At 45.0% G+C, this 21884-nt stretch overlaps 1 protein-coding gene across 2 annotated transcripts in view; it reads right to left on the bottom strand.

Moving 5' to 3' along the window:
* The window catches only part of FCHSD2 (FCH and double SH3 domains 2), a 170769-nt gene that overhangs the window by 13653 nt on the left and 135232 nt on the right, over positions 1 to 21884 (bottom strand). For both annotated transcript variants that reach the window (XM_065065189.1, XM_065065111.1), the window contains 2 exons: positions 17371 to 17487; positions 15747 to 15851 (listed from right to left, as the gene is read on the bottom strand). In XM_065065189.1, coding sequence (XP_064921261.1) covers positions 15747 to 15851; positions 17371 to 17487 — 222 coding nt within the window. The remainder of the gene's footprint in view (positions 1 to 15746; positions 15852 to 17370; positions 17488 to 21884) is intronic.

Genomic DNA, 21884 nt, shown 5'->3' with positions numbered 1-21884 from the left:
TCAGGTTCTTCTCTGCCCAGTCCAGCCCGTCCAGGTCCCTCTGGATGGCAGCGCAGCCTCTGCTGTGTCAGCCCCTCCTCCTGGTTTGGGATCACCACCAAACTGGCTGAGGGTTCACTCAGTGTCTTCATCCAGGTCACTGATGAACAGGTTGAACAAGACTCTTCCCTCATCTACCCAGCCAGTCATACCATCATGGAACGCTGTCAGGTTGGTCAAACACTATGGTTTGTCAAAACATTCTGACTACTCCAAACAACCTTCTTCTCCTTTTTAAAATAACATCTATTAGTTTACGCTAAATTTCTAGTCATATATTCAAGCGGTCGATTAGTTTAGATTATTTTCAAAGCGCAAAAACCCAGACAAAAGCCAGTGCTTCACCGTACTTTTAAAATGAATATTTTGAATTTTTAAATTTAAAATTAATTTTTTAAAATTAAAAATTGCTGGGCTGCACAGCTTGGATGTCCTTTTGGGTCATGACTAAACTGGATGTGATGCCCAGATATAACATCAACACCCAAACATCACCTCAATACCCAAATACCATCTCAACACCCAAATATCACCTCAATACCCAAACATCACCTCAATACGCAAATATCACCTCAATACCCAAATACCATCTCAACACCCAAATATCACCTCGATACCCAAACATCACCTCAATACCCAAATATCACCTCAATACCCAAACATCACCTCAATACCCAAATACCACCTCAATACCCAATCACCTCAATACCCAAACATCACATCAATACCCAAATATCACCTCAACACCCAAATATCACCTGAATCTCAACACCTAAATATCACCTCAACACCCAAATATCACCTCAATACCCAAACATCACCTCAATACCCAACTATCACCTCAACACCCAAATATCACCTCAATACCCAAATACCATCTCAACACCCAAATATCACCTCAATACCCAAACATCACCTCAATACCCAAATATCACCTCAATACCCAATCACCTCAATACCCAAACATCACATCAATACCCAAATATCACCTCAACACCCAAATATCACCTGAATCTCAACACCTAAATATCACCTTAACACCCAAATATCACCTTAACACCCAAATATCACCTCAATACCCAAACATCATCTCAATACTCAAATACCTTCTCAACACCCAAATATCACCTCAATACCCAAATACCACCTCAACACCCAAATATCACCTCAATACCCAAATACCATCTCAATACCCAAATATCACCTCAACAGCCAAATATCACCTCAATACCCAAATACCACCTCAATAGCCAAACATCATTTCAATACTCAAATACCTTCTCAACACCCAAATTATCACCTCAACACCCAAATTATCACCTCAATACCCAAATTATCACCTCAATACCCAAATATCACCTCAATACGCAAATACCATCTCAACACCCAAATATCACCTCAACACCCAAATATCACCTCAATACCCAAATATCACCTCAATACCCAAACATCACATCAATACCCAAATATCACCTCGATACCCAAACATCACCTCAATAACCCAATTAAATCCAATGTGACACACAAACACAAACCCACCGACCCCCCAAAATGAAGCGATTTTCCATCAGCCCTTGCCAGAGAGCACAAGAAGCTTATTTGGCATGGAAAAAGGACGATCTTAATAATTCCCAAATTAAATAAAGATCACACTCGACAAACCGTTTTGGAATTTTTGTCTTTCGAACAGAATGAAAATTTGGGTTTTCTGAGAGCTGGGTGCATGGCATGAATGCTGATGGGGCCAAAGCTTTAACAAATTCATGGAAACCACCAACATAACCCAATTATTTAAGAATCTAAACAGAAGGAACGGAGAGAGTAACAGGAAGAAACTGAGAATTTCAAGAAATGTGAAATTCCAAAGTTCAAGAAAAGCAGAATTTCCAAGATCGCATCAAGAAGGGTGCAAATGTAGGACTAAAAGTGAGGATATTTATGTCCATTCCAGCCCCGTCATCATCATCATCCTGTTGCGCTTACTCATCAGAGGAACAAAAATCAAGTGATTTACCCAAGTTCCCTTTGTGAGTCACAGAAACCCAGGGAACCGCCCCGGAGATTTTCCTGCCTTTCCTTTCACAGCATTGTTCGTTTTTAGCAAGTTAATGTGCAAAATAGCAAAGTTTTCTCTCTTCTCGCCTTTGCACGGGGATGGGAAACACTTAATTCAGCACCACTGCCTGAAGTGACACATCGAGTCGTCACCGTCACGGGGCAACAAAGCAAAATCAGCTGAAAAAGACGGTGCTAAGCAAAAATTAGAGGGAAATTACTTTTTCTGTAGTGGCTGAAGCACAGTAGACTATGAAAAAATATATGTACAGTGAATTAAAATGCCAATTACTACAGAATCACAGAATCACAGGATGGACTGGGTTGGAAAAGACCTCAGAGATCATCCAGTCCAAGCCTTGGTCCAACTCCAGTCCATTGACTAGATCATGGCACTAAGTGCCATGTCCAATCCCAGTTTAAAAACCTCCAGGGCCGGTGAGTCCAGCACCTCCCTGGGCAGCCATTCCAATGCCTGACCACTCTCTCTGCAAAGAATTGCTTTCTCATCTCCAGCCTCAATTTCCCCTGGCAGAGTTGAAGCCCATGGCCCCTTGTCCTATTGCTGATGCCTGGGAGAAGAGCCCAATCCCCACCTGGCTAGAACTGCCCTTCAGGTAGTTCTGGAGAGTGCTGAGCTCAGCTCTAAGCCTCCTCTTCTCCAGACTAAACAAGCCCAGCTCCCTCAGCCTCTCCCCATAGGGCTTGTGCTCAAGTCCCTTCCCCAGTCTTGTTGCTCTTCTCTGGACCCGCTCCAGCACTTCAATCTCTTTCCTGAGCTGAGGGGCCCAGAACTGAACACAATACTCCAGGTGTGGCCTCCCCAATGCAGAGCACAGGGGAAGGATCACTGCCCTTGTCCTGCTGACCACGCTGGTTTGGATACAGGACAGGACACCATTGGCCTTCTTGGCCACCTGGGCACACTGTTGGCTCATGTTGAGCTTCCTGTCCATTAGTCCCCCAGGTCCCTTTCTGTCTGACTGCTCTCCAGCCACTCTGTGCCCAGCCTGGAGCGCTGCAGGGGGTTGTTGTGGCCAAAGTGCAGCACCCGGCACTTGGCCTTGTTGAACTTCATCCCATTGGAATCAGCCCATTTTTCCAGTCTATCCAGATCCCTCTGCAGAGCCCTCCTGCCTTCCAGCAGGTCGACGTTCCCTCCCAACTTGGTGTCATCAGCAAATTTGCTGATGATGGTCTCAATCCCCTCATCTAAATCATCAATAAAGATGTTAAACAGGACTGGACCCAACACTGACCCCTGGGGACACCACTAGTGACTGGCCGCCAGCTGGATGCAGCCCCATTCACCAGCACTCTCCGGGCCCGGCCCTCCAGCCAGTTCTTAACCCAGCAGAGAGTGCTCTTGTCCAAGCCATGGGCTACCAGCTTCTGCAGGAGTATATTATGGGAGACACTGTCAAAGGCGTTACTGAAGTCTAGATAGACCACGTCTACAAACTTCTAAGAGATGTTATTTCTAATTCTGTTTAGAAGAAATGTGATTTTTAAAAGCAGATAAGAGCACCATTTTGTATGTGAAATGTATCTTTGTACAGGCTCTCCCACATAATTAGGGATGGAGATAAAATATATTCATGTGCATCACGCTACTTAGGTCAAGATTCAGAAAGATCAAGCCCAACGATGATTAAAGGCAGATCCTTTAAATTTAATTGCGGCATCTTCTGAAAGCCTCGTAAGCCCCTACCCATTGAAAATATTTACCTGAGCTATGAGAAGGTCTGAAATCACAAGTGTTTTGAGTTCCAGGGATGAATGGAATCGACATTTTATCTCTTGATCGGTCTTATAAAGATAAAACCTGTCACTTACAGTTGTTCTTTTGCTCTTACTTCTATTAGTTCGCGTATTTTAAAGCAATAATAACACGGAAACAATAATAATTTTAATTAATCATTAACCTGTTCTTTGGAAAAAAATAGTTTTAGGAGCACTTATCGAATTGAGAAGCGGATTTCTCGCTATATGAAGCTAAACAGGACACACTTACATAGCACAGATGTCAGTGCTGGGTCCTCTCTCCTGGGAACCAATATTCAAGATTTTGAGTGAAACCATTTTCTAACGACATCTGTGTGACTCTAATCCACATCTGCTTGGAGAGGAGGGGAGATGAGTGACTGTGGTACCCGCTGAACGTAACACTGATGCTGCCTCTTCTTTGGATGCTCCTGCAGCCCTGATGAACTCACGTGTCGCTCCGTGATGCTGGAGCACCATCAGATCCAACCTCAGCAGCGGCACATGGAGCCACAGATCAGACATTTGGGATGCAAGGACAACTTAGTCCAAGGCAACCGATTCATCTTGGGGTGGGTTAGCGGCTTTGGTGGACTCATCATCCTTTGGTCATTTGCTTCAGGTTGAGAAACTCCCAATTTCATCATGTTACTGAGCTGAGATGTCTCCATGTATAGAATCACAGAACCTTTTGGTTCGAAAAGCCCCATGTCCTGAGAACCTCATGTCCGTCTGTCCAACCCTCCAGGGATGGTGACTCCAGCACTGCCCTGGGCAGCCTGTTCCAATGCCCCACAGCCCTTTGGGGAAGAAATTGTTCCCCACATCCAACCTCAACTTCCCCTTGTGCAGTGAAGGAGCATCCCCTAATCTATCTTTATTTTCTGATATTATATTACCAGCACTTCCCGTAGACCTTCAGCAAAAGTTGCCTCAGAAGCGACCAGCCCGGTTGTTTTGCTGTTTTACCTCGTTATGCAATTTGCAATTAGCTTGAGTTACGCAACAGCACTAAACATCAGCCGGGTTCGCTGTAAACATCTGTAATTCCTATTAGTACTCAGGCTGCTTTAAACCAGCGTGTTGGGCCAAACTTGTGAGTTAAATAAACAAGATCCTTGACTGTACTCAGACAAGAGTATTTCATTCGAGGTACCCAGCAAATACAGTGGGTCACCCCGCTCTATTTACACATAGTGCTCTTCATATTCAACCAAAGTTTGTTCCAAACCACAAATGTTTGGAGTTTCATTCCACTGCAGACAAGCCATAAAAGTATTTAGAGTATTAAGACAAGCCTGCACTTGAAAGATGTATAATGCTATTTACAAATATATATATATATATTTATTTTTAAACCTAAATAATTACACTGGTAGACCACGGTTAACAGCTTCCTACCTATGTGAAAAAAAAGAAAATACCAGACAGTAGTATAAATTTATGGTGCTTCACACACAGGAACAGCTATGGATATGCAAATAGAAGCACTTCATTCAAATACCATTATGTCTAAATAAGCTGGGGTTTGATGCTTTCATTATGCTGGAATAAAATGTTAAAAGAGAAACAAAGGATCACCCGGAGGAAACACTTATTCCCTCAAAAATATCACAGAATCCCAGAATCCCAGAATGTGAGGGGTTAGAAGGGACCTGGAAAGCTCATCCAGTGCAATCCCCCCATGGAGCAGGAACACCCAGATGAGGTTACACAGGAAGGTGTCCAGGCGGGTTGGAATGTCTGCACAGAAGGAGACTCCACAACCCCCTGGGCAGCCTGGGCCAGGCTCTGCCACCCTCACCAGGAACAAGTTGCTTCTCAAATTTAAGTGGAACCTCCTGTGTTCCAGTTTGTACCCATTGCCCCTTGTCCTACCATTGTCACCGAGAAGAGCCTGGCTCCATCCTCCTGACACTCACCCTTTAGATATCTGTAAACATGAATGAGTCCCCCCTCAGTCTCCTCTTGTCCAGCTCCAGAGCCCCAGCTCCCTCAGCCTTTCCTCACACGGGAGATGCTCCACTCCCTTCAGCATCTTTGTTTCCCTGCGCTGGACTCTCTCCAGCAGTTCCCTGTCCTGCTGGAACTGAGGGGCCACAACTGGACACAATATTCCAGGTGTGGTCTCCCCAGGGCAGAGCAGAGGGGCAGGAGAACCTCTCTGACCTACTGACCACCCCCTTCTAACCCACCCCAGGTACCATTGGCCTTCCCGGCCACAAGAGCCCAGTCACCAGCAAACTTGCTGACAGTCACTCTATTCCCTCGTCCAAATCACTGATGAATATATTGAATAACAGCGGCCCCAGCACTGCCCCTGAGGCACTGCACTAGATCCAGGCCTCAACTGGACTCTGCCCATTGACCACGACTCTCTGGCTTCTTCCCTTCAGCCAGTTCACAGTCACCTCACTCCCCGCTCATCCAGACCCACTCCCTCAGTTCAGCTGTGAGGATGCTGTGGGACACTGTGCCAAATGCCTCACTCAAGTAATCTATTTCCAATTAAAAACTAAACGAGGCTTTAATCCTTGATTTTCCCTCTCTAGTGGATGCACAGGCCGCATTTCCACCTCCACCAACAGGAGCTCCTCGACTTGAAAATATTTCAAATGAAGTGCTTGCTTCTATTCCCAGTAACACCGAATATCTCCAGGAAAGCGCGTGTTTTGAAAGCACCGGAATCCAGCGCTCTGGGTGCTGCCCAAACCTCATAAAGCCTTACCCTAAGACAAATATTTTCCTATTTAATAGCAAAATTGCTATTTACAATCGGTATTTCCCAATTACTCTTTAATAGCTCGGTGCTGGGATATCTTTACACCACCCACAATGCTGCCGAACAGCGTTCTGGGTGGTTCGTTCTTTTGCATTATAAATTATGAGAAGATGAAAGGAAAAAAAAAAAAAGGCAAAGTTTTAAAAAATATAAATATTGTTATCTATTTCTCACATACCTATCGTTGCTCTGCATGGTATAATTGTCTTTATTTACTGTTCCAGGCTTAATTAAGGAAAGGCTTCAGACCTATAGCTTGCACAAGATGAAGACAGAAACTATTTCTTTGGAAGTCATGGAAATTAAAAGCAGCGAGAAGATATGACAGGGCTGTTCCCAGAATGAAATGGGTAAGAAACCCCAGGGTTCATTCACATCCCACAAACACCTTGGTTCCGAGGCTTTAGAAAAGATAATACAGAATTACTTATTTTAGACCAAGGTTATACTTACGAGCACGTTCAGATATTAAAATCAGATTAAATTAGAATTCCAAAGCGACCTTCAACCATATTTTTGCGAAATATTTTATTCCCCTGCCATCTTTTTCTAGTGGCAGGAACACAATTCGTTAGCAGGTTGACTTTGGCAATTTAGAAGAAAACATCACGGAAAGGCTGGAATGATATTAACTTCATTTTTCCCTTTGAATTTTTATTTAAATTCTAGGCTTTAATTTAAAAAGCATGAAAATGAAACGGTTCTTTTAATGAGAATCACCAAATCATTTTGGTTGGAACAGGCCACACTGTTCAAACTTAGGGACAGCAGAATTATTTGCACAGTGAAAAATAGAAATAACTATGAATACAATATTTTTTAAACAAGTATTAAAATGCCACAAATTTCTCAAACCCAACATAAACCCTGACCTGCGAATCAGTTTTAAATCCCAGCCCAGTTCTATAAATCACAGAATCCCAGAATGTCAGGGGTTGGAAGGGACCTGGAAAGCTCATCCAGTGCAATCCCCCCATGGAGCAGGAACACCCAGATGAGGTTACACAGGAAGGTGTCCAGGCGGGTTGGAATGTCTGCACAGAAGGAGACTCCACAACCTCCCTGGGCAGCCTGGGCCAGGCTCTGCCACCCTCACTGAGAAGACGTTTCTTCTCAAATTTAAGTGGAACCTCTTGTATTCCAGCTTGATCCCATTACCCCTTGTCCTATAATTGTTCGCCACCGAGAAGAGCCTGGCTCCGTCCTCGTGGCACTCACCCTTTATATATTTATAAGCATTAATAAGGTAACCCCTCAGTGTCCTCTTGTCCAGCTCCAGAGCCCCAGCTCCCTCAGCCTTTCCTCACACGGGAGATGCTCCACTCCCTTCAGCATCTTGGTGGCTGCGCTGGACTCTCTCCAGCAGTTCCCTGTCCTGCTGGAACTGAGGGGCCACAACTGGACACAATATTCCAGGTGTGGTCTCCCCAGGGCAGAGCAGAGGGGCAGGAGAACCTCTCTGACCTACTGACCACCCCCTTCTAACCCACCCCAGGTACCATTGGCCTTCCTGGCCACAAGGGCCCAGTGCTGGCTCATGGTCACCCTGCTGTCCCCAGGACCCCCAGCTCCCTTTCCCCTACACTGCTCTCCAACAGCTCATTCCCCAACTTACACTGGAACCTGGGGTTGTTCCTGCCCAGATTCAAGACTCTACACTTGCCCTTGTTCTAGTTCATTACATTTCTCCCCACCCAGCTCTCCAGCCTGTCCAGGTCTCTGATGGCAGCACAGCCTCTGGCGTGTCAGCCACTCCTCCCAGCTTGGTGTCACCAGCAAACTTGCTGACAGTCACTCTATTCCCTCATCCAAGTCACTGATGAATATATTGAATAACAGCGGCCCCAGCACTGCCCCCTGAGGCACTGCACTAGATCCAGGCCTCAACTGGACTCTGCCCATTGACCACGACTCTCTGGCTTCTTCCCTTCAGCCAGGTCACAGTCACCTCACTCCCCGCTCATCCAGACCCACTCCCTCAGTTCAGCTGTGAGGATGCTGTGGGACACTGTGCCAAATGCCTCACTCAAGCCAAGGTAGATCACATCCACCGCTCTGCCATCATCCATCCACCTCGTTATGTCCTCATAAAAGTCAATGAGGTTGGTCAAGCACGACTTCCCCTTGGTGAAGCCATGTTGACTGCCCCTAATGACCCTCTTATCCCTGATATGCCCTGAGATGGCACCAAGGAGAAGTTGGGATACATGAGGGAATAACCCATGAAGCTCGACTTTGATTGCCTGGTTGGTGTTTGCGGTGGAAAGTTAGACCTGCCAAAACCACTCCAATAAAAATCAATAAGAAGAAAAATATAATAATAATAATACTAAAATTGTGTCCAATAGGACTCGCCTGAAATTTTTTGTCCCTGAGGCACAAACTTGAGCTCAGCCTAGAAAGAGGCGTCTGTCAGTAATTTGCATTAGTCTGTCACACTGTAAATTAAGACCATAAGATGCCAGAGATTTATAAAACACAGGTAAAAAGGAGATTCCTTCTGCTCCAACCTGTGTGTTCTTTGTCTTCTCTGCGGCCAAAAATCACCTTTTCCACGTGGCTCCAGGCAAAGCTCAACCGCTACCTGCAAAAACCTGGAACCATCATCCCCATGGGAATAAATGACATTATTTCCAAACGTCAAGTTGCTGCGGTGGTTGTTTTTTAAGTGGGAGGATGGGCGGGAAGTTTCTACAGCTATTCCAGCAGGGTGAGTTAATTTATATGCTAAATATTCGGCACGGAGTTAAATCAAAGGCGGCTGTTTGGGTGAAGCGAAGAGGAAATGAAACGCTGACACAGACCAAGTGTCTCAGGAGCAAATGCCAAGGTTAAGAAACACAAGTTAATGGAGAAGAATCCACCTGGGCAGCTCCAGCCCAACGAGCATGATGAGTTTATCCAAGTTCAAGTATTAAAAAACCATTAGAAATTCCTAAATGGAGGAAGTAGGGAGGTGCTGGACTCACCGGCCCTGGAGGTTTTTAAACAGAGATTGGCCATGGCACTTAGTGCCATGATCTAGTCAATGGGCTGGAGTTGGACCAAGGGTTGGACTGGATGATCTCTGAGGTCTTTTCCAACCCAGTCCATTCTGTGATTCTGTGAAGCGGGGAAGGAGACAGAGTGTAAATGAGAACGGTATTTTGTAGGGTTTACAAAGTTGTTCTTAATGGGACCGAATGGAAATGACCCAAATTCTGTAAGGAGGAAATGAAATGTATATATATGTATGCAAACCTTAATTTCTCTGCAGTCCTGGTGATGAATACTGGTTCTTAACATAGTGAAGATGTTGTAGGTGAAAAGATTCAGTAAGACTGAAGCAGTGGCTGGACTAGAGACATCCCCAAAGCCCCAAACCTGAACGACCCCATGAAACAAAATCCATTATGAACCACCTGTTCAAGGAAATGAGTTGGATTTGCAGTGTGATCCACCTTTTGAAAGAACTAAATAATAATAATGAAAATCTATAAACTAAGAAGCATTACTATTCTTGTAGGCCAAATTAATCCCTAATCCTTGTACCAAAAAGATCTGACAGTCCCACCACCTAAAGCCCTACAGGAATTATTCTTCACTTCAACAACATTTCAAGTCATGATGACACTTGTAAGATGTTTCAAAATGACTTATTCATTTGTTTTCACATATAAGCTTCTACAGTACAGAGGGATCTATAGGATATATAGTGAGCAAATACTTCATTTGCCATCCCCCAAGAGTCTTTACGACTGAATTTCATCATTTGCTTCAAAATATCTCTGTGTTTGTTCCTGTCCTTTCATCCCACAAAATCCCTTCCTCTGTTACATGTCCACTCATGACAAAATATCCTTTATAATTATCATGAATTCATATCTCCCAGTCTTCTAAACACTTTCTTATTGCTCATACCAGCTCTGTACAAAAAAATATACTGTGAAATATTTCAGCAGCATCTGGTGAGCTCTCCAAATTTCTCACAGCGAGCCGCTGAAACATAATTATCAGTATGAATTCAAGATTAAAAATCCTCCAATACAACAGTCTCAGTGAGACTGAATGTTCGGATGGAGCTGGTAAAGTACTAAGACTTGTACGTCTTTGTAAAACCGCGATAGAGTTTCAGGGCTCGGACAATGTTCTGCTCCACAATATTTTCACCCAAAGAGTTCAAAATTCCCCATCTGTGGATCAGCGGCATTTTTTCCAGGTTAATCCTCATTCTGCCCATCCAGAAAAACCAACAGCTCCTCCAAACCTCCTCCTGAGAGGACAATCTGTTTGTCAGCTCTTGAGCATATGTTTCCTGAGCAAACCCATAGATTTTACAAATTCACCTCTTTTTTGAAGGGTTGGTAGCCTTATTGCATTTTATTTATCTTAGAGAAGCGTATGGAATTCACTTTTCTCCCATTTTTTATGAGCACAGAAAATAAAACCGTAGTTGGAAGGTTCAACTGCAAGAACTCAGAACAGGCTGAACCTACTTGAGATGCGGCAGGAGCGCACGATTAATGGATTAAATCCTAAATAGAACAGGAGCTCGGCCAAAAACGCAACTGTTATCACAGCACAGGAATAAATATTCATTGCCAAATACAAGGGGAGGGAGAAAACAGCCCCCCACTTCCAATTAAAAATGGACCTGAGCTTCTGAACTCATCAAACGGAGTAAACAGCACTATAATGAGCCTTAATCAAATCTTATCTGGTACAAATATTCTCCTGAGAGTTGTAGATATCTGACTGATGAGACAAAATGCGGCTCCCTATAATTAAGTGGAAACAGGATTAATTGCCGCCGAGGCCCCAGGACCTTCCTTGAGTGTAGAGTTGAGCACAAATGGGAAAATCTCCTGTCGTCGTCGTCGACAAAAATTACGGCAGCCCTGGGACCAAGACCCACGCGGGGCCATCCAAGTATCGGAGTCTTCAGTTTAGCGAGACAAAATGAGAGGAAAAATTAAGTAACCTCAGACTCCAAATGGAGAGAATCCCAGAATGTCAGGGGTTGGAAGGGACCTGGAAAGCTCATCCAGTGCAATCCCCCCATGGAGCAGGAACACCCAGATGAGGTTACACAGGAAGGTGTCCAGGCGGGTTGGAATGTCTGCAGAGAAGGAGACTCCACAACCTCCCTGGGCAGCCTGGGCCAGGCTCTGCCACCCTCACCATGAAGAAGTTTCTCCTCATATTTAGGTGGAACCTCTTGTGTTCCAGTTTGAACCAATTACCCCTTGTCCTACCATTGGTTGTCACCGAGAAGAGCCTGGCTCCATGCTCCTGACACTCACCCTTTAGATATCTGTAAACATGAATGAGTCACCCCTCCGTTTCCTCTCCTCCAAGCTCCAGAGCCCCAGCTCCCTCAGTCTTTCCTCACACGGGAGATGCTCCACTCCCTTCAGCATCTTGGTGGCTGCGCTGGACTCTCTCCAGCAGTTCCCTGTCCTGCTGGAACTGAGGGGCCACAACTGGACACAATATTCCAGCTGTGGTCTCCCCAGGGCAGAGCAGAGGGGCAGGAGAACCTCTCTGACCTACTGACCACCCCCTTCTAACCCACCCCAGGTACCATTGGCCTTCCTGGCCACAAGGGCCCAGTGCTGGCTCATGGTCACCCTGCTGTCCCCAGGACCCCCAGGTCCCTTTCCCCTACACTGCTCTCCAACAGCTCATTCCCCAACTTACACTGGAACCTGGGGTTGTTCCTGCCCAGATTCAAGACTCTACACTTGCCCTTGTTCTAGTTCATTACATTTCTCCCCACCCAGCTCTCCAGCCTGTCCAGGTCTCTGATGGCAGCACAGCCTCTGGCGTGTCAGCCACTCCTCCCAGCTTAAGAAGGACAATGGAAACAAAGGAAACAGCTTTAACTTTTGTGTGCACTTATTTTTGCAACATGGATCAGTCGACTGTTGTCACCAAGAGATAAAGATAAAGGGATACAGGCAGTGGAGAGATGGGAAGTTATTCTAAGGGAAATCAGATTTATCCATATGCAGAATTAAAACACCCAGCCACCTTCCTTACTGTTGTCATAAAAAGTTTAAAAAACAGAAGTTTTGGTTCAGTGACCTGAGTTGGTTGATTGCAAACGAGCAGCAAAAGTTGTTTAATTTCTCAAATTATTGTATTTCAAAGGCGTTGAGCTCCTCTACAGAAGATGCTTGAACTGTGCTACCTTTGATTTAAAGGAGCACCCTCTGTCTTTATCAAACCCAGCCCAGACACAGCAGGGGTTAAACTCTGTTTTGACAAGGATAGAATGAATCTGGATTTAAACCATACCGTGTAGCACTAACCACAGTCAATTTTAGCCCTTTGCCAGTGCCAGCGGTATTATCAGGACAAAAAATTACTAGTAACCAAAATTCTTCATCATGTCTTGACGTGATGCACATTTTTACCGTATTTTTTTGCTGTACCGGCTCCCAAAACCATCATGCTTGTCAGAAAATATGTAATTTATATGTAGGATATGGTTCCTAGGTTCCTCTCAGTTCTGGGGTTTCAAAGGATTTGAGGTGTCTGAGGAAGAGGGCAATGAGGTGGATAAATCTGTGTGCAATGCACCCCGGAGAAACCACGTTAGCAACATATGTCGTCTGTGAAAGGGTCTGACTCATGTTTTATTAGACAATATGTCTTCTGATGGCTAAATAGAGTCAAGAATGTCAAATTCCCCAGGGAGAAAGACACAAGTGGAAGTGTCTAGTGATATCAAAACGGCTTTGCCAGAAGATAAGGCAAATTTTAATCCCAATTAATGCATTTATGAAGTTTTCTTCCCCTTTCAGAAATGATGGAGAAAGAAAAGGAGGAAGAGAACAGATTTCCAAACAAAAAGCACCAAAGAGCAGGTTAAGGAGGCGAAATGGGAGAGAATAACAGGTGTGCTGTTCCAGAAAGGAAAGAAATTTCCAGGTTGATACCACCATTGATTTGAGGTGATTATCTTAAGGTTCATACCCTGCAACCCTTGGCATCCTCTCCATGTGTGACCCTCTTGCTGCGTTATTCAGAATAAACAGGAGCTTTCTGTGTCTAAGTCTTCACCATCAAGGCAAGAAACACCAGGACATAAACCAACACTTGCTGCAGCTGCAAATGAAGTTGCATTGATACCTTCCAAATACAAAAGGCCATCCCTAAATAAAAGGCAAAAAGCTTACTAAATTCATTCAGTAGCTTCTCTTTAAAAAAATCTATATTATAAATAACTTCTGGGGTAATATAGAAAAGTCCCAAAGCGGTTTACGCACCTACCATTCAAATACTCAGAGACAACTTAGCGTCCTTGAAATACACATTAGAAAACTTGTAACAAAAGGAAGAAAATCAGTGAAAATCACTCAGATGCTGAGTCCTCCTGGGCTCAAGTACTTGGCATTTTCACTATTTCCTGTTGAAAAATAGGATGTATCTTAAATATTGGAAAAGAAAGGGATATTTTAATTACAACACACTTTTCATTTGTACCTTTTATACTATTTTTGTGCGAGAACCTTCTGGGTGACTTCTTACTCTGATTTTAATCTAATTTAATCATTAACTATGAATACACCGAAGCACTTTGCTTCAGTCTGTTCGAAAAAGTTTACTCCAATAAAAGGTACCACTTTCTCTTCAAAGAACATTTTCATTTAGCACAGCAGCAGGAGGAATAATTTTACTCAGTACCTTCCAACCTCTTGAACTGTAAATCACGTTCCTAATTACATCAGGTACTCTGAATATTTAGCAGGACGAGAAGCACTTAACTGAAACAATTACGTTTGCTCTACTGTTTTAATTAAGCGACCCACTCGGCCGAAAACGAACAGATTAGTTCCTGTTGCTCACAACAGTTTTTCTGAACCACTGGCCATGAAAACAGGTGGTTTTTCCCAACCCAACGCTCGCGGTCAAGTATGAAGCTCGTTGATCTTTCTTAACCCACAACAGGTCTCGTAAACCTCTGGAACTTTTCCCAAAGCACCTCCAAGTAGAGATACAAAGATTATTTTGAATGTTTTCCTATTGACATAACAAATTAATGTGCATATCAAAAAATACTAGAGCAGAATGCACATAAACGTGTAGCGGTTCCTTCCAGAAGCCAAAAAGCGCGAAGACGGAGATTTAATCAACATTTTCAAGCAGAAGGAACTTCGTAACTTGAGATTGTTTTTTCTCTATTTAAGACAAAGCCCCTCAACACAGCAATTCTTGACCTTTGCACAACAGCAGAAAACACAGCAAGTTTAATCACCCCTCATCAGGATTATTTTTTTAATATGATTCTTCTAATCACGAGTCGTTCATTAAGTTGATTCGGTGATTTGAGAAGTACAAAATCAAGGAAAAAAGCCATCTTAAAATTCTCACACTCTGCCAACAAAATGAAACAGCTGTAACAGAAATCCTTCTGTGGTAAGAAGATCACAGAATCCCAGAATCTTAGGGATTGGAAGGGACCTGGAAAGCTCATCCAGTGCAATCCCCCCATGGAGCAGGAACACCCAGATGAGGTTACACAGGAAGGTGTCCAGGCGGGTTGGAATATCTGCACAGAAGGAGACTCCACAACCCCCTGGGCAGCCTGGGCCAGGCTCTGCCACCCTCACCAGGAACAAGTTGCTTCTCATATTTAAGTGGAACCTCCTGTGTTCCAGTTTGAACCCATTGCCCCTTGTCCTGTCATCGGTTGTCACCGAGAAGAGCCTGGCTCCATCCTCCTGACACTCCCCCTTTAGATATCTGTAACCATGAATGAGTCCCCCCTCAGTGTCCTCTTGTCCAGCTCCAGAGCCCCAGCTCCCTCAGCCTTTCCTCACATGGGAGATGCTCCACTCCCTTCAGCATCTTGGTGGCTGCGCTGGACTCTCTCCAGCAGTTCCCTGTCCTGCTGGAACTGAGGGGCCACAACTGGACACAATATTCCAGGTGTGGTCTCCCCAGGGCAGAGCAGAGGGGCAGGAGAACCTCTCTGACCTACTGACCACCCCCTTCTCATCCACCCCAGGTACCATTGGCCTTCCTGGCCACAAGGGCCCAGGGCTGGCTCATGATGATCCTGCTGTCCAGCAGGACCCTGAAGATGAACATGAAGATGCCAAAATAATCTTGTTCTTACCTCAGCCTTGCGGATACTCTCTCTTGCTTCATCTATTTTCTGCTCCAGTTCTGCTCGGGTTTGCTCAGACATCACAGGCCCATGGCACTCGAGCTCTTCAAGCGTCTGTCGGAAATAAGAAAATACATCCCAGCTGTAGGAAACGCTATTTAGATGATAAATATTAACAACAAGGCAGGGAAATTAGACGCTGGGTTGACCGACAAAAGGGAAAAAGAGGATGATCGAGGCAGAACATCATTTTAAAGCACAGTATTCCCCGTGGATATTCCACGCTTTGACATCTTCATGAAAACATGATCTGTGGTATGAATCAGCTCATCTATATGATGATATTTACATCTTTAAAATGGATATGTTGCTCGACATTCATGTCAGGATGAAAAGGAGCATCTTAAATGTCGAGTGAGAAGTCGCTGTAGGGGAAGCCAAGAAAGATTTGCTGCGTTTGCAGGGATGTTGTATGCAGAGAATTTGCTGAATCACAGAAGACACAGAGTTTCTAAGGTTCACGTATATGATTAAGCTGGTCCAAATTTAAAACAACAACAGGATGTGACTGCACAAATCTCCACCAGTTATCTGCAAATCTGTGATTGGTTCAGTAACTGTGTTGTATCGTCTTTGGAGGAAAAGCAGAAGGAGCATGAGGTTCAAGGATCAGGATGGTCTCTCCTTCCTCTGATGGGAGCTTTTCCTAAAATATTTTGCTCACAGACTCTGTTAATTCCTTCTGCTTGGTGCTAAAACCTCTGGTTTTTGCTCCAGAGTGACCCAGGTTCAGCAGAAGACACATAATGTGTTAAACACCTACTCTGGTCTTGTTTCTTGAGGAACAACCCAAATCTCTGAACTAGAAGCCAGGTCCTCCTAGGCTGAAGCTCATGGATTATTATATAATATTATATATACTGTCATTTAGACGCATCCTCTTTAACTGAATTTTTAAGTAATCGATATACACTTTAATTTTCTGTCCTCACGTTAGTTTGAAGTGCACGTTACTCATGGATTTTCCTACTGTTGAAAAGAGTTTTGAAATCCAAATCGATCTATTTTTTTCCGATGGGTAATATATACGTGATACGGTGGAGAAAAGAGAATCACTGAAACCTTAGTGGAACGTTGTGCAGGTAGAGGCGGATCTGTAAGTGGAATGTTGTGTAGATAGAGGCGGATCTGTAAGTGGAACGTTGTGTAGATAGAGGCGGATCTGTAAGTGGAACGTTGTGTAGATAGAGGCAGATCTGTAAGTGGAACGTTGTGTAGATAGAGGCGGATCTGTAAGTGGAACGTTGTGTAGATAGAGGCGGATCTGTAAGTGCAATGTTGTGCAGATAGAAGTGGATCTGTAAGTGGAATGTTGTGTAGACAGAGGCAGGTCTAAGTTATTTGCAGTGAAGTAGAGGCTACAACTTCAGATTTACACGGGAATAACAAAACACATTGATGTTCCGTAAAGTCTGAGGAGCCGCTAACTTTGCCGTTTGAGTGTAGCAAACCAAGATGAAAACAGAGAGACAACAGGACAAAAATAATTCCCGGGTGGTTGTGGCAGCTCCTCGTTTATGCAGTGTAGAGCTGCAACAAATAAAACCTAGAAATATATGTTTTCCCGACCTACCCGTTGACTGTGGATGATGTTTTTGTGTTCGCGGGCTACCCGCGTAGCCCATTTGCGTGCCTCCTTGTTGAGGCTGTGCTCTTCGGTCGTTCCAGTTTCCGATTCCAGTTGTCGACTCTGGAACGGAAAACAAAATAACGCGTCACGACACAGACACAGGAGATAGACAGACTTAGTTATAGCATAACTTGATATGATATTTATCAGGCTCGGATCTTGTTTCGTGCAAAACAAGAAAGATTCGGCAAAACCAACTCTCTTCCTTATGAACTTGGTCACGGTACCATGTTGTGGAAAGGCAACTATGACAGCAAATCAAAGCTCACAAGAACTTATAACTCACTGGCTTAGGAAAATCAGCACGACACCGAATACCAGACACACTGAAAGACATGAGGAATACAACTGAAATACCACTTCACCCAGACATTGTTTCAAAGAGATGAAGAATAACCAGCCAAGGAAGTCACTGAATTTCTAAACTTGCCTTATAGGAAGCAAAGATGAAAGTTGAACTGTGATCCAATCAGCCGTTTAGGCTCATTCTTTGTAATGACTGAGCAAACCATAATGCCATCAAATACTCTAGAATAGCACATCCATTTCTGTCCCCCCCCCAAAATTGTCTACAAACCAGCAGCTCAAATTTCACACCATATTTTTAGATATTGTTTCATCTTATGCCTGTTTTTATACTGCCAACTAAAGCAGGATGAAGTTCTCTCTGTTGTCTACAGATTGACCAGAAACCATCTGAAACTCAGAAGACACTTCCCAGCATTTAATTACTGAAATAATTCCCAATTGTTCTATAATTTCCATTAGTGCCACATCAACTACCCCGTGTGTTTACATGTGTATATATATATATATATTTATCTTTATCTTTATATTTATATCTCAGTGTTTAGGATGTCAATCAGCATCTTTCCACTAAAGTGGGTTTCATGGTATTTCTTCTATATGTGGGTGTTCTGCACACTTTTACAGCACCTATACTGCATATAGATAAATAACTTCATAATTATTGAGTTGGGGAGAGTTCGTGGAGAAGATGAAGATGCTGGAGCATCTCTCCTGTGATCAAGTTGACAGAGCTGGGACAGCTAAGCCTGGAGAAGAGATGGCTCAGGGGGGTCTCATCAATGTATATAAATACATGAAAGGAAGGTGAAAAGGTGGCTCTTGTAGCCAGTGACGGGACCAGAGGCAACGGGAAGAAACTGAAACACAGGAGGTTCCCTCTGAAAATTAGGAAACACTTTTCCATGGGGAGGGTGACCAAGCACTGGCACAGGTTGTCCAGAGATGCTGTGGAGTCTCCATCCTTCTAGATATTCATGACATAATCCTGGGCAACTGGCTCTGGACCAGACGACCTCTGCAGGTTCCTTCCAACCTCAACCAGTACGTCATTTATTTTAATCTGAGCCAGTCTCATACTGTTCCCATCAGTACAATTAGCTGTGAGGAGACGTTATATTCACACCACCTTCCCAAGATGTGCTCCTGGAACAACAAAACTGCTTCTTACAATATAAATTTCAGTGGTTCCTCGAATTAAAAGTTAATGAACATTTCAAAAGGATCCAGAAGAACAACTCTCTTTCCTGGATGACTTGTCGACTCATGCAAATAGATACACAGAATGGCTTGGGTTAGAAGGGACCTTCGAAGTTCATCCAGTGCCACCCCTGCCATGAGAAGGGACATCTTCACCAGCTCAGGTTGCTCAGAGCCCTGTCCAGCCTGGCCTGGGATGTCTCCAGGGATGGTTCATCCACCACCTCTCTGGCCAACCTGGGACAGGCTCTCACCACCCTCAGGGCCAACAATTTCTTACTCATGTCCAGCCTGAATCTCCCTCCTTTAGTTTAAAACCATCATCCTTGTTCTATCACAACAGGCCCTGCTCAAAAGTCTGTCCCCATCTTTCCTACAGGTCCCTAGCAAGAGAGTCACTGCTGCCCAGAGCCACCTCACACTCTTCTTTATCACGAGTCCTCTATAACCTTGCACAACCTTTGAGATAACAAAAAATAAATGCCCTTACAAATTATCATTCGAGAAGACAAGAATACGCCGAGTGCCACTCAAACTGAGGTGGCAGATGCACGTGTGAATGAAACAACCGTTTCACTAACTTCTGTTTCAACAAGACACAATTTTTCTCCGTCAGGTGCGGTTTGAAACTAGAGAAGATCCCACACGCGTGCAAAAGGTGTTTAGGAAGGAGAAATTCAAGGTGAACCAGCAGGAGGGAGGTAAGAGAGGAGAATTATTTTCCAGCTAGGTGAGAAGCATCCAGCTGATGCAGCAGGAGATACTGATATCACGTATTTCAGCAGTACAATATTGCTCGAGGAGGCTGGTAACTTTCATACCAGTATTTGGTATAGGCTAGAGTAAAATCAAGAGATACAGGAAGCAAACTGAAGTGATTTTGAAAGCAAGATTTTTATGCCTTCAGATTACACTGCCCTCATGGGAGAGGCAATAATAGTAACTTATGCTAACAGAGGATTTAATTGAAAATGAGGCAAAAATTGGTTCAGCTAAGCTTCTTTTCATCAAAATTGAAGCTGGTCTTTAATCTTCTTCATCTTCTTATTACAAGAGAGCTGGGCGTAGCAGATTCAAAGGGTTGTGAAGGAAATGGTTTCCTTAGGGACATGGTTCGGTGCCAGAGTCAGGTTATGGTTGGACTCGATGATCATGAGGGTCTCTTCCAACCCAAATGGTTCTATGATTCCAAAAAGGCAAAGGGAAAGGAAGACAACCCCTACACATCCACACGCACTCCCACCACGGAGCTCTGAACTGTATCTAACACTTCAGGTGACTTCTGGGCCACTTTCTTCCTCTATTTTAAGCAGCCGTAACTCAGCCAAGAAGCCTGAAGTTCTTCAGCTTCTCCCTCCGGAATGCCTTAAGGCATAAATTAACCGTCATCAGAAGAGGGGTGGAGGAGAGGGAGCATCCCTGTGTTGCTCACAGTGACTGAAAAAACCCCAATAAGCTTTAACAGTCTAATATAAGATGTCAAGATATTTTTAGCACAAAGTCAGAAGCAAATATTGCTAGGAAATGAACCCACTGGAGAGGGACACAGGCACAAAGCCCAGGTTAATGGTATTTTCATAGAATCACAGAATCATTTTGGTTGGAAAAGACGCTCAAGGCCATTGAGTCCAACCATAACCCACCCCTGGCACTGCCCCATGTCTCTGAGAACCTCATGTCTGTCTGTCCAACCCTCCAGGGATGGTGACTCCAGCACTGCCCTGGGCAGCCTGTTCCAATGCCCCACAGCCCTTTGGGGAAGAAATTGTTCCCCACATCCAACCTCAACCTCCCCTGGTGCAACTTGAGGCTGTTTCCTCTGCTCCTGGCGCTTGTTCCTGGGGAGCAGAGCCCGACCCCCCTGGCTCCAAGCTCCTTTCAGGCAGTTCAGAGATCAGAAGGTCTCCCCTCAGCTCCTGTTCTCCAGCTCAACCCCCCAGGTCCCTCAGCCGCTCCATCACACTTGTGCTCCAGCCCCTCACCAGCTCCGTTCCCTTCTCTCAACTCGCTCCAGCACCTCAAGCCCTTTCTCGGTGTGAGGGGCCCAAAACTGCCCCCAGGATTGTCGGTTTGACCTCCCCAGGTCCCAGCACAGGGACGGTCACTACCCTGGGCCTGCTGGCCACACCAGTGATCGTACCAGCCAGGATGCTGGTGGCCTCTTGGCCACCTGGGCACACGCTGGCTCATGTTCAGCCGCTGGCACCAACACCCCCAGCTCCTTTTCCGCCGGGCACTTTCCAGCCGCTCTTCCCCGAGCCTGTAGCGCTGCCTGGGGTTGCTGTGACCCCAGGGCAGGACCCGGCACTTGGCCTTGCTGAACCTCAGACAATTGGCCTCAGCCCATCCATCCAGCCGGGCCAGACCCCTCTGTATGGCCTTCCCACCCTCCAGCACATCAACACTCCACCCAACTTGGTGTCATCTGCAAACTCACTCAGGGTGCACTCAATCTCCTCATCCAGATCATTGATAAAGAGACTAAACAGAACTGGCCCCAACACTGAGCCTTGGGGACACCACTCGTGACCGGCCAACAACTATATTTGGCTCCGTTCACCACAACTCTTTGGCCCAGCCCTCCAGCCAGTTCTTTACCCATCACAGATACACCATCCAGACCATGAGCTGCAGCTTCTCCAGGAGATGCTGTGGGACACGGTGTCACAGGCTTTACCAGGGTCTAGGCAGACAACACTCACAGCATTTCCCTCATCTCCTAAGTGGGTCATCTTGTCGTAGAAGGAGATCAGGTTGGTCAAGCAGGACCTGCCTTTCACAAACCCATGGTGACTGGGCCTGATCACCTGGTTGTCCTGTATGTGCCACCTGATGGCACTCAGGATGATCTGCTCCATCACCGTCCCCAGCACTGTGGTCAGACTGACAGGCCTGTAGTTTATTGGCTCCTCCTTCTGGCCCTTCTGGTACACGGGCTTCACGTTGGCCAA

This window comes from Columba livia, chromosome 1 (genome assembly GCF_036013475.1).
Source record: "Columba livia isolate bColLiv1 breed racing homer chromosome 1, bColLiv1.pat.W.v2, whole genome shotgun sequence".
In the NCBI taxonomy this organism is placed as follows: domain Eukaryota; kingdom Metazoa; phylum Chordata; class Aves; order Columbiformes; family Columbidae; genus Columba; species Columba livia.
The sequence above is the reverse complement of the archived record's forward strand: the minus strand, read 5'-3'. Positions and strand labels throughout refer to the sequence as shown.